The sequence below is a fragment of the Hoplias malabaricus genome, chromosome 6, assembly GCF_029633855.1.
Source record: "Hoplias malabaricus isolate fHopMal1 chromosome 6, fHopMal1.hap1, whole genome shotgun sequence".
Lineage (NCBI taxonomy): Eukaryota > Metazoa > Chordata > Actinopteri > Characiformes > Erythrinidae > Hoplias > Hoplias malabaricus.
This window is the reverse complement of record NC_089805.1, coordinates 32,133,144-32,147,262: the sequence shown is the minus strand read 5'-3', so window position 1 is coordinate 32,147,262 and position 14,119 is coordinate 32,133,144. Positions and strand designations below refer to the sequence as shown.

At 37.2% G+C, this 14,119-nt stretch overlaps 1 protein-coding gene across 3 annotated transcripts in view; it reads right to left on the bottom strand.

Moving 5' to 3' along the window:
• Window positions 1-14,111, bottom strand: part of trioa (trio Rho guanine nucleotide exchange factor a) — a 107,310-nt gene extending 93,199 nt beyond the window's left edge. For all 3 annotated transcript variants that reach the window (XM_066673966.1, XM_066673969.1, XM_066673967.1), the window contains exon 1: window positions 13,990-14,111. In XM_066673966.1, coding sequence (XP_066530063.1) covers window positions 13,990-14,059 — 70 coding nt within the window. In that variant the 5' untranslated portion in view covers window positions 14,060-14,111. The remainder of the gene's footprint in view (window positions 1-13,989) is intronic.
• Between the last annotated feature and the right edge of the window lie 8 nt (window positions 14,112-14,119).

Sequence of the window (14,119 nt, the reverse complement as noted above, 5' to 3'; positions counted from 1 at the left end):
TGCTGGGAAAAGGGCCTACATGACACAGCTGATGTGAACCAAGTACGACCACACAATAAACAGAGCACAATGTCCAGGAGTGCAGCTCTGTGTGTCAATAAGGAAAGGTTAAAGGCCAAACTTCCATACAACAGCTCAGAGAAAGAAAGAGAGACAGAGAGAGGTCAGAGCAGTTAAACTTTAACATGTCTCGAGAGAGTAAGCTCAGCAGTGAGAGTTTGATGGCCCTATATTTTACAAGATGTCCTACTTTACTTTTGGAACCAATTTAAAAAGATTAAACAGAACCTTTTATCTTTGGAGACAATAATTATCTCAAGCCTGTTTAAAAGTTGAGTCACCATTTTCCTTCCTGAGGAGCATCACCTATAAAAATGAGAGGGCAGGCGTGCTTTATTAGCTTATTCTAAGGCTACTGAATAATTAAACCTATAAAAAATGTCAAAGTGAAATATAAAAAAACTTAAAAGATTAAATGTAAAAAATAAATGTAAAAAAATCTAAAAAGACCCCCGCCCCTCAATATTTAGAAACGTCCTACATAGCTAATATTAGGTAAGATAAGCACAGTGGTCCCTGACACTTTGAACACACTAACTAGTCTATTCAGTTCACTCATGACAAAGCTGTTATCAAAATATTAAAACAGCACTATATTGTGGACAAGCTTACAGTGCTACTGGTATCAAACAATGTGATGGCTGCATTGATACTTGTTTTAGCATCCAGCATGTGATAAGCATGTGATCTAGTGGTTAAGTCTAGCTTTTTGTTTGCCATTATTGTATAAATGCTCCACCCCAATCCAGTATGTTTTCACAATGATCCTGCTTTCAGGATGCACAATATACTTGCTCTACTATTTAAGGTGGAAGAGAAAATTCAAATCAAAAGCTAGGGAATTAGTAGCCCTGTTAGGGATGGAGAATATGGTCAAAATTTGTATCACAGTATATTTCTTAATTTTGGTCAATTCAGTATAATTCTGATAGCGATATGAACAGCATAAAATCCACTGAAAAACTTCCAAGAACAAACAAGAAACATGACATCATCAAACAAACATATTTGTTTTGCCAATATTAATATTATTAAACTAAATTTAAATGGAGTGCCCTGAATTGACGACAGTGCCCTTTAAGGTGTGTCAGTCAGTGACAAAAGTTGTAAATCATGTATATTTAAATATTGAAAGTACTAAAAATCATGTTGTTGAAACATCTAAAATATTGCGATATACGTTGATACTGAATTATTGTCCAGCCCTAAGCCCTGCTCAGAAACATAACTAATATACAATTACCATTTCTGTTTAATTTACATGGCCCCATGAAGTCTTATCATTGAAAGTGTAGCCACTACAAATGTAGCCACTGACATGTAGGCAAGAGCTGGTTGGTGCCATCTTACTTGTACTTAAGGCAAAAGTTAAAAGGGCCTCAGGACACAGCCATCTGCTAGCAGAGTAATGGGAAGCAATGGTGTTTTGATATGACTGGGGAACAGACGGAACTGTCAATTAAGGATGTACGTATGGCATTGTGTGCTGAGTGACTGTGTTAAAGGATATTAATGTGTTTTTAGTGACAGAGATAAAGAAAGATCAAACTAAATATACAGAAGAAATAGGAGAGGACCAGAAGGAGCTGTATATCTATTAGTCAGCCAAAACCAGGTCATGCAGAGAGAGGTACAGAGACAGACAGTAAAAGGGGAAGAGTCACAAATGAGTCTTCCCACTCCCTGCTCTCATTCTTTTATCCATTCTGACATCCTTATTTCTTACCTCTCCCATCTCCTCTCTGGCTCCATGCTTTACATCAAAGGAAAATAAACCATCTACATTGTTTTAAATTGCTTATACGTGAACAAAACATCTTGTTTTTACTTTTACATTAGTACAAATAATCAATTTGATGTTAAGATGTTAAATACATAGTAAGAATAATAGTAGTAAAGTTTAAAGTAAGTCTAAATTTAATTTTAGACTTACTGTTTAATATTTTTTCTTGCTCTTAGAAAACTCTAGGCTAAAACAAGGAATCCCTCAAATGGAGTTACAATCTCTAACGTTATTTCTAAACATTTCTCTGAGCAATAGGGAACAAACAGCAGCCAGTCCAGTTATGCAAATCACAGGTTTAGGTTAAGAGTTCACACACTAGCACGCAGAATGGACATTCTGATTAGCGATCACTAAAAGTGTAGATCTTAACCTGCTGCATTGTATTGGGAACATGCAAGAAAAAAAATTCAAAATTAACCTCACCAGTGTTGACTGAATGAAATATCCCCATGAACCAAGATTTCATTGCCATTTATAGTCTTAAAGGGTATTTTCTCTTTAAGATTATGCAAAATGTGTAATATATTCCTGACATAAACACAGGATTAAAAAAAAAGAATCATCACGGAGCATCTGCCCTTTGGGTATTGTTCAAACACATTTCAAAACTAGTTTTGTTCTACAGAATTGGCTACACCATTTTAAAGGTAACTAGGATAATAGCAGGTAGTGTCGCAGTCGCACAGCTCCAGGGGCCTGGAGGTTGTGGGTTCGATTCCCACTCCGGGTGACTGTCTGTGAGGAGTTGGTGTGTTCTCCCCGTGTCCACATGGGTTTCCTCCGGGTGCTCCGGTTTCCTCCCACAGACCAAAAAACACACGTTGCAGGTGGATTGGCGACTCAGAAGTGTCCGTAGGTGTGAGTGTGTGAGTGAATGTGCGTGTGTGTCTGTGTTGCCCTGTGTTCCCGCCTTGCGCCCAATGATTCCAGGTAGGCTCTGGACCCACCGCGACCCTGAATTGGATAAGCGGTTACAGATAATGAATGAATAAATAACTGATTGAATTAGCTTTCTCAAATAAACCTTCTGCTCTGAATGCTGTGACAAATTTTAAACACTATTGGGCAAGATTTATCAGCATTTATCTGTCATATGAATAACAAAGCACAAGATGAACTCTGGCTGCCAGGCAAATATGAGCACATTTACCAGCTGTTAAACCCACACACCTTCACTGCCCTCTCGACATGGCACGACTACCTTCATTTTATTAACCTGGCTGCTGAAGTGCAATTTTCCCCCACCTCCATAGTTTTGAAAGGAGCTGTGGGGACTTGTGCATGAGCTGACTCTTATGGCGCTTTTCCTTTGTATGGAATTTACACAACTCGATTCAACTTGACTTGGCTCTTTTGCCATTTCCAGTAGCCAAATCTGGTACCTGGTTTCTGGTCGAACCAAGTAAGTACTAAATCGCAACATGTAAACCATCCAGATCACTGATTGGCCAGAGACACCTGTCAATCACGAAGAAATGCAGAGCTCCTGCACAAACTAGACACTTGTAAAACCTCTGAAATTACAGCAGCTTTCACATTTGTCTTATCCGACTCACAACCACAGCTTGTAATATCACTCCAAGGTGTTTAGAAGAGGTTCCAACGCTCCTTGTGTTGGTGATTGATGAAAATCTCCAGTGAAAGCATAATGTGCCACAAACAAAATTGATTTCGAGAACTGAAGCGCAGAGCCGTGTTCATTCCAAGAAACAAAAACAACACGCAAATATGGTTTTCAAAGCATTTGGTTCCTGTTAGAGATGGGGTTTTGCTACATCACCGGCTCAGTTTCACAGGGGGAGTTTTGCTAGTGGAAAAGTGACCAGCTAAAAGCGGGTTGAGCCGAGCCAACCCGTGCCACATTACGTCACATCGAGTCGATCACATGCAGTGGAAAAGCACCATTCACAATAGTCTTTAACATTACTGTAACTTTTAATCAGAAGTCAGAAATGTTTTAAAAACTTTTAAGAAGAGTTATGATAACCCAGGTTTCCAACTAAGACACAAAATAAATAACCACCTGTAAACTCGGACAAGAAAAAATAAATAAATACAAACAAATAAGGCAAACACTAACCAATTTTTTAAAGTGAATTAGCATTAAAAACCATCAATACACTATTATTCACAGACCCAGCTTAAATAATAAAAAATAATAATATATATTACATAAAAATCAGAATACAAAGAGGAGCAAAATTACAACAAAGAAAGAGCAGATCATCAGTCAGGAAAGAACAGAGCACTGAACAAAGTGCGATTTGAGCGCCTGAAGTCAGACTCAGGGATATATTCAAAGGGTACTATGCTGTATATAATCATGAGCTGGCTAATGTAGTGGGCCAGCATGACATCAGAAAAACTACTCTACTCTGAGGTGGGGGGTGACCTTTTGCATTGCATCTCTAAAACCAATAACGGCACATGTCCAAAATGCAAATTAGTGTGCAGTTTAAAAGGGAGCCCTTACAGACATTAACAAACTGTTAGACTAGGGTAATTGAAAGAAAACCTGGTCCCAAAAAGAGAGTTGTCAATTAACATAATGGAAAGTATTATAAACTCTTGCAAGAAGAAAATCCACCATGGGTTGTGGCAAAAGATATTGGCTGATCCCAGTCAGCTGGATCTATAATTTGGTTTAAGTATAAACAAAATAGGAAGGTTATAAAAGAAAACCATATGGGTAAACCAAGAAACATGTCAAAGCAATAGAACAGAAACCTCAAAGCAATATGCCTTAAAACTCTTTGGTGATAGAACTGTAAGGTTTCATTGGAAAGAAATGTGATTTACATACAGAAAATCAATATGAAAAAATTATCATTAAAAGCTTAACAGAAGAAAAACATGTTACCGTGGGCAGAAGGAAAGAATCATGAAGTGACAATGTTAATGATATTCAAAAATTGATTTTATATTCTGTTTCATGACGGGCTCACAAAATATACCTTGTTCATGAATTTAACATACATACATACATAACAGCTGTCTTCGTCATTCACATTTTTGTTTCCATCTAAAATGGCTGCAATCATTGCACTGGTGGATGAATGCTGCGTCCCAAACCATGCCTAACTGCACTTTATCTTCTAAACTACTCAGTTCCCTTCTGATAATGATATAGTATTTTTATACCCTATGTTGTTTGACATCATGTCCTATATCTATCCCATACAAAACTATTTAAACATTACAGACACCAAAGTACAATAGAATTGCTACATTCATTAGGGTAAAAATAACCCTGCCCAAACATGGCTTATTATTGTACATCAGTGGCTCTCAAACTATAGAAAGCATACCATGAAAGATTTATTACTTAAATAAAGAATTAATCTAAAAGGTCCATGGGTAAATTACATAATGTTTCAGTTTTCATAATTAGGCTTTAATAAAATAAAAAAATCCAGTCCCATAACCTCCAGTGCTTACTGGACGTTAGCAATGGCTAGAGAAAGATGTGAGCAAGCTGGACTTAATTACAAAAAAGGCAAAGGGGAAATGAGGAAAAACAAGCTGATATCAAGCCCAAGAAATACTTCAGAGCCCAGAATGACTAAATCCAGTGGCAAAAAAGAGAGAAACACTGAGAATTATGAAGACATATGAAGACAAAATAGAAGAAAACTCTCAGCTGAAGGAAAACAACACAGCAGATCTTCGCATCAATGGAATTCTAAAACACTGTTTAACACTGCAAGCGCCGAGTCTCCCTGACCTACTTATACAAGCGCAGAGAGCTGCTGTGGGCATCTTCTCCAAGCGCCACCCTGCTTTTTCTCATAAATTTTATTAGTTTAAAACATTCAGATTAGACCTAATTATTTGTATTCTCTATATACCTTATTTTAAAAAAAATTGTGTAATGCACACAAATTTAAAGAAAAAAGGCCAAAAAAAAAAAAAAAAATTGTCAAGCAAGCCATTGTCTTATGCTACCAGAAACCCCCATCCCCAAGACTCATAGGTGGCAATTGGAGGATTTGATCTGATAATAGGAGTGTAAATCACAGGATACGATTCGGATACTGTTTTGTTTTGATATGGCTCAATTCCACACAACATGTTACATTTACATGAACTCACAAATAGAAACAAAGTATAATTTGAACATTTATCTTGTATATTCCACTCCTTATTTGCTTCTCTCCACACTGCCCCAATATTTACTCCTGTGTGCATGTCATTCACAATACGTGTTTGAAGAACATAACTCTTTATTTGCCAATCAACGCTGATGAAATGACACGTCATGGTTACATACACTTCAGTTGTATATGATGTCCAGCCATCTGTTGTAATTGCAACTCGCCCTGCACCCATGAGTTCACGTTTAATTCCCTCCTGCACTTCTTTATATAGCTTAGGTATGCAGGTTTCACTGAAGTGTTGTCAAGAGGGAATAGGGTTGCAAAGGGATGGAACATTTCTGATAAATTTCCAGTAAATTACTGGTAACTTTAGCTTGGGGACTTTTGATCTAATTACATATCGCAATTAGATAATGTACATACGTAAAACTTTAATCTCAGCATCAGTTCTCAATTCTAATATTGATACACCCCTAGTAAAACAAAATTTAAACTTTTGGGAACTTTGGGAATTTATTGGAATTAGTAGGAAATATTGGATAATTTAAAGGAACTATATCATCAATGTACCTGTTTTTCTTGTCAACAGCAGACATGAAGGCATAATACAACCAATAGCTAAATGAAAATGACAAAGTGTCAAAACACTAAAGCCAATGGTTTTCAAAATATTTAATAAAACATTAATAAGTATTAATTCTTGGTTACAGAAAAATGTTGATGCAAACAAATATAGGTAGCTAGCCTTTGTAAACTAGTTTCTTAAATTAAATTTCTCATTGAGGTTTTCTGATTTATCAGATCTCAAGCTACTAAGATTACACCTTGATTTAATAGTTGCTTAAATGTTACAATGCTTTTACTGTCAATAAATATACGAATCTCATCAAAACATATTTGACTTTAGTTAGTCCTTTGGTCCAAATGTTTGCTTTTGGTAGTGGTGAGTGTCAGGTTTCTAAACATCATCTTGACATGTGCTGTACATGTGATGGAGGAATGAACAGTGCAGGGGGTGTGGTCTCAGTTGCCCTTCAGTGTGTAATGTGCCATATGCCTGGGATTTAGGACCAGATTTGCTTTGGTATGATTTGGAATCATATTTAATTACTTTAGCTAAGATTATGCTTCAGTATATTTTTACCAACTATATGTAAGTTTCTCACCTTTAGTTTCGAATATTCCCATTTAATTCTCATGGTAAATTTCCCATCTTTGAAAATTCCCAAAATTTAGTAACCCTAAGAGGGAATAACATATTTTAGCACTAGTACGTACAGCAGCACACAAAAGCCGAACGGCCGCCTGTCCTTGAAAATGAAACCGTTATTTGCAAATGTCCATCGTTTTTGCAAAAACATATATGTTTTCACAACCACGATTTGTATTCAACTGGAGAGTGTATATAGCTTTGTTTCCTTGGCTGCTACTGCTCCGACGACTGGTAGATAGCGCCTGCTTTGCTATTCATAGAACACATTTATTTGGCAGGCTGCAACATGCTGCCCACAACAGCTCAGGAGGAGTATAGCATACAGAGAGGAATTGTGCCAATGACTGAATATTTATGCATCTCGTTGATGCATTGGATCATTTGCTGTTTTGGTCGGTGCGCTGATACAAATAGATGGATTGTTACATCACTACCTGATAATGAGTGGTACTTAGTCTAAAAAGTTTAAGAACCAATGTTCTATATGGATTATTCAGAACAGCAAGAATGTTGGAAAAAATGATAATATTGTTGTTTATTGGGTGACGACAGTAACTGGTCCGAAAATCCAACCCATCCAATAAACTGTGTTAACACTCCCAACAAACTGTACTGTACCATAGTCCAATCTGATCCAGACTGATACCTCCTCTTTTGGCTGGACCCAATTTTGGTCCATTAGTCCGGAACGTGGCAGGAGGCCCATTTCACACCTGCTATTTTGATTCGGACCAAACTTACAAGACTGAACCAAACAAGGTAGGTGTATATTGTATAAAATATATATAGAATATTGATATCTCCACACGACTGAAGTCACTCCTCTTTTGAAGCTAATTTTTGAAAGGAGAGCAAATTTCCACCGTACCTTTCGCCGTGCCTAAATGACTAATGTAATGAATATACGCCATATTACGTGTAACTGCAAGACATAATTAAATAAACAAGTCAGAATATTTTTTTATTTTTTTTTTTTAATAAATTAGCGATATTACTGCGCACGATACGATGAGGCACAGCCCTAGCGTGGTGATCATCATTCATTATTTTTGTCAGAGGAATAGACAAAAGTAGAAAAGATAATTTCATACCAAACACATTCTATAATTCCTGAACCACCAGCAAAAGCTGGTACTGTTTACATTTAGAAAGTCTGACCCATGCCAGAACCACACACAAGCAGTTCCCAAAGGCTCTAGGCATCTTTAGCCATTCTCAGACATTATTAGTTCCGCTCCACTTTATGCTGCAGTATAATCCAATATATTTTATGTAGTATAATTCCCAGGTGTTAATGGCATATGGCAATGACTCAAGCCTCATAAGAGAATGAATTATAAGTGGGACATTTCTATTCATTTCTATGAAAATATCCTTGCCTACAAAATACTCAGAGGCGTGATACAGAACTGGTCATTACATAAATGGCATGTATTTTAATTTACTGAATTAATATAAAATAAATAAATAACTAACATATGACATGATTATTTTCATAACATGGCTGTATTTCCAAGAAGCAGGTGGTGAGTGCTGAATAACACATGCAACTGACACATTTCCTTTGCTGAACTGAACCACCCGGCAGCTGATAATTCCGTCAAATACATAAACGTAGGTAGACCTGTTTGGATCATCTGCGCTACTAGACACTGCAAACCTTAAAATATGTGTGGGCTCAACGGCAGATTATAGTTGGTTTTGCATACACAGAGGCAGCAAATACAGCTTGTAATTACATTCTGGGCCGACTGTAATCTAATGAAGTCCCCAATCAGTTTTCCCGAAACAGCACTAATGCAGTTAGTTGAATCCCCAAACCAAAGCTTACCATTTACTTCAGCTGTGAACATTCCTACAGACAGAGTCATGTTAAAGATATCTCTTTCGCTGTCCCTTTCAATTTCACTATTGCTATTTAAAGCCCCTAATAACTATAATAACTCTGCAATGATAAGCTTTTACAAAATATACACTGACATATCCCTCTATTACTTCTAGTGCTGAAAAAAAATAAGACAAAATATTAGCATCACAAAAGTACACTGCTACATCTCGCCATCAGCAAATACTGTATATGTGTAAAACTTTAATATCAGCATCAGTTCTCAATTCTAATAATCGATACACCCCTAGTTAAAAAAAAAAAATTTCTCCTCAGAGTCATGCAACTGTTTAATCGTGAGGTCATGACAATGCTACCCAGAACATTTATCTGTTCACAGACACAGCAGAACAGGCAATTTCCTCCAACCACGCATTCACGCTCCCTAACTGTTAGTACTGCATGATTAGGGGGACTCTACGGGGTAAAATTGTTGACAAACTCACAGTTAAGAAAGTGATCAGTTAGAGGTTTAAACTGCACAGTGTAGAGGTTCTGAATAGATACAGATTTATTGACAAACAATGTAGCCATCCTTTCCACTTTTTGTCTTCCCCTTGCCTTTGCTTCTCACTGTCTGAGAAGCTGAATAATAAGGATCCTCGCACTGTGTGCCAGAAGACTGATGCAGAGAGGCCATTGAGTGCACCATCACAGGCCCAGCAAATCTAGGTCAGCATGACCTTTCCCCACCACACAGAGAGACTGAAAATCTGTCTGAAAGTGTGAGAGACACAGATGAGAGGGCAAGGACATAAAAAGATGGTTAAAGAGAGAGGAGGTAAACTGAGAGACAGTGAGACAAAACAGAGACATGAGGAGAGAATGCAAAGCAGAAACACTTTAGCTGCCCCCACTGACTCTCCAGGTGGCACTGTCACGAGAAGAGATGCAGTGCTAAACCCACCAGCGTTAACTACAATGTCTGAATGTCAAAATGTATTCAAGAGTGTTGTATAAAAACCAACATCTCACAGTTGATAACAAAAGGCCACAAGTTTTAGGCTATTCAGAAGAGGAGTCTCATACAAACCAAATTAATAAAAAAAAAAAAAAAAACTAACACAGAAATATGGAGAGCTGCCCTGCTTACAGGGACTGCGCTTACACTGGGCATATAATGCACACATTTTCTGCTTCAAAAAAATAAATATATGTTGATTAGACATATTAAAACACTCAGAACAAGTAATTATCCTTAAAGCACTTTGAAAGCCATTATAAAACCTAGCTAAAAGGAAAATTCTTTATTTTTTTATTTGCAACATTACAACAAATACCGTCAATGAACTCTCCTATCTACACAAGAACTGATGTGTTATGATAACATACCGCATTGCACACAAAACTTAGCTTTGATAGTAAAAAATATAGGTCTTTTCACTTAATTTGCCAAGTAACGACTAACACGTTGCTGCAGCAAACTACTATGTTTTTAGTTTTGTACTTATTAAACATATCAGATGCAAAATATATTTTGCAAAAGAGTCTATTATGTGCTGCAAAACTTGCATTAAACTTATGTAAAATGGTGTTGTGGGTTTAAAAATCAGTTAATTTATATTCAGTCTGATCAATTAAATTTGCGGTTTGAAAAAAAAAAATGAAGTGTTTAAACACATACACATATACTATTTATACACATTATGATTATTACAACATATGACTACATACATACATGCAAATTCTATATCTCATGATCCTAGCCTAGCCATAACCCTCAGCTTATTCACCAGCAGACATAAAACAGTTAGTGGTTTCACAGTAAACCACGATAGAGTTCCTGACCATGATACCGTTTTAATGTTAATTACCACAGTTTTAAAAACTTCACAGCATTAAAACATTTACAGCATCAACAAAAGTTAGGAGCAGTCTCCCAGACACAGCTCCGCCAGCCCAGCACACAACTTGAGTCTTTTTGTGTCAGGGAAACATGGCACACTGACAGAGCCACAGCAAGGTTTACTGATGCTGATGCTCTTGTAAACATGGATGAAGTGGTAAAAAGGTGCTGGTTTAGTCATTTAGTTTTAGTTTTAACAACAAACAAGAAGCTGCAAGCAAAAAAAAGAATGCCTTCTAGCCAGAATTACACACTCCCCATCCATTCCACCTTAAATGGTGCTATGATTATATAAGAGTGCTCCCCCCACTTTAAATTGTCATGATGTTCTTACTAACAAACTGCTGCTAACATTAAGGTCCACCTTACATTCAAATGCTTTTCCTTTTGTGTTTTAGGTGCTGTTTGGAATAAACATGCCTCCACAAAAACAACAAATTGAGGGTTATAAATGTATAATTACTTATTGCATGTTAAACGAATGATTACTATTTTAATCTCACGTGATGGCATTTACAGATTTGCACAAGGCAAGCAAAACAAATGATGGCTGAGTTTACAGTTCATTTAAATAAATTCATGTTTAAAGTTTAAGTAAATAGGGACATTTTGCTGCTAAATTTGTTTTTGCTCAATACAAATCTTCTTCAAATTATTTCTGTTTGTGCATCAGTACTTCTTAAATTTTTAGTATATAAAAAAGTACAATGCTAATAATGCTAACTGTCAATACAGTTGCCAAAATGATTGTGAAATTAAATGTTCATACCATTTCATGTCCGTTTACCAGTCAACAAGAATCACATACTGGGGAGGCCATTATCCTTTACTGGTCATTAGTGAGCACTTCAGGCACACTCATGTCAAAAATCTTCTCCAAAAAAAACCCAAAACATTACATTATGCTTACATTACAGCTTGCTGAATGAATGACAATGCCTGGACCTACAAGTCCATATAAGGCATTATCTGGCCCTTGAAAAGACAGATGTGAGCTAAATCTTACCGAGTAAAGCAACACATGAACCTTATAGAGGCTATAAAACTTCACATCAATAGCTGGCCTATAGCTTACATAAACTGTCTAAAAACTACAGTAGCTGCATGTGTGGACATAAACCAGAACACCGTACAACAGCACTGTACAGTGCAGACCCAGATTACACTACTTTGTTAAGTGAAATCATAATTTTCTTGTCTTCGGGAATTAAAACACAAACGGTGATAATAATAAGAGCATTTTATACCCATTAAGTTTTAATTCCTACTTAAAAACTTAAAATAACTGAAAAATCTTAAGGCATCCGGTTTGAAAGCAGTTGTGGTAGAGGTCCTCCTCATGTGGTTACACTGAATGCCACACTGAAAATGAAATCTCTGCTTGAGAGGACTTTTTGAATAATTTGTTTTCTTAGTGAAAGACAAAATTTTGCACAACATTTTAAACTTGGCTGAAAGACTGTGAAGACATTAACTTACATTTCAACTAATGTATGTTAACAAAAGAGCATATTACTTATTCAACAATGACTAATAAACGTTTAAAAGTATTTCTAAAGGTGTACAAGTATACCATTTACCCAAATCAATCTAGTAAATTAGAAACGACTAAATTAAACGAGTAAATTAAAAAACCAATATCAATTTCAAAAGGCTTTTCCCCCATACATAATCTAACTATATGATAATCAGAAATCGTCTTGACTGTAGAGGTCATTTTAAGGTTTCTAACTGATAATAGGACATCATTAAGCCACATCTATATGGGATTTAATGCACAACTGCAATTACCTTGTATAAAGAGCACCATTTCACTTAATAAAATAGAGGAATGCCACCGATGCAGAAAAATCTGGGTCACAGTATGCGGCTTGGCAAATCTTTTTAGATACTCGGTCATTAACAAGAGCCATATAACACATCACCAAAATTAGTAAGTCGGTATTAAAGAGAGTCATGTGGATCACTGGGTTAAGACGGTTACGAGTCAGCAGCTCGCTGTAGCTCAGAGCTCCTCTGGAAAATGCCACGCCAGGTCATTGTTTACACTGCTAGCTTAGCTGCACAGATGCTTAATCTTATATGCCTGCTATTTTACATATTATTAAAGAGTAAAGGCTTAGCCAACTACACTATTTTGATCCGAATTGTGAACTACACAGATTCGTGAACGGGGAGTCTGGCCTCTACGTGTACAAACTGGGGTTTATCGGCTGTGGCTGAAGTCAAACGGATCACTGTTCTCGCAGCGGGCTAACGATAGTTGGGTTAGTAGGACAGGCACAGTCCACTGACGGCCACAACAGCGTGTCCGCAAATGTTTCCAGAAAATACGACAAACACACATGTATTGCTCTGGGTAGGTAAAGGGCCTCCCACATACACACCCCAACTGGTACTAGTACTAGCTGCTGGTCAAGAAGTTGGCCAGCTGGTCAGAGCTAGTAGAAGAAACCTAGAGCCCGAAGCTCTAAAGGTTCCCCACTCCCTACACAGGGCACTTCATCTGTCAGGAAATTGTGGCTTCTATACCCAAACAATTCTCTACCGTTTATATATGTGGCCTTGCCTCTAAAAGGTTTTCCACTTGACACATAATTTAAAATCTCCACGTAATACCCGTTATTTCATGGCCTACATAGTGCACTACATAGGGAGAAGGGAGAAAATTGAGACCAAGCCTGGCTAGCTAACTAAGCTAGCTGTGTTATCCCAAGGAAGAAAGACTGCTCTAACAGAGCTCCTGGTCAATAATTAATTTTTATCATTCAGAAGGAAATAAAAGAGGCGGCAAAATGAAAAGCATAGTTGTCTTTAAAACAAGACTGCTAAGTATAACAATAGAATAAAACTTGGCAGCTAGCGTGTCTTCACCCACAGACCCCATAGAGTGCTGAAATGAGAATACGTTTAAAAATATATGAATACAAAATGTTAACGTTTATTTGATTAGTTAATTATTCCGACTAACGTTACCCATCAGTGACAAGAAATAGGCTACAGCGTCTCAGCACAGCCCTGTCCAATTACCAGTGTTATCAAATACCCAGCGAGCGATTTCAATCTCAGTCGCGGAGCAGCCACTAGTTTTTTGGGCTTTACCAGATTTGAAGAACGCCGCTATGTCGGCCGCGTCCTTTGCCGCCTCCTCGGCTCCGTCCCCCGAGCTCATGTCTGTGGAAACCGCGGAGCAAATATCCGAGCGTAAAAGTTCGCTTGTTCCAGCTCAGAT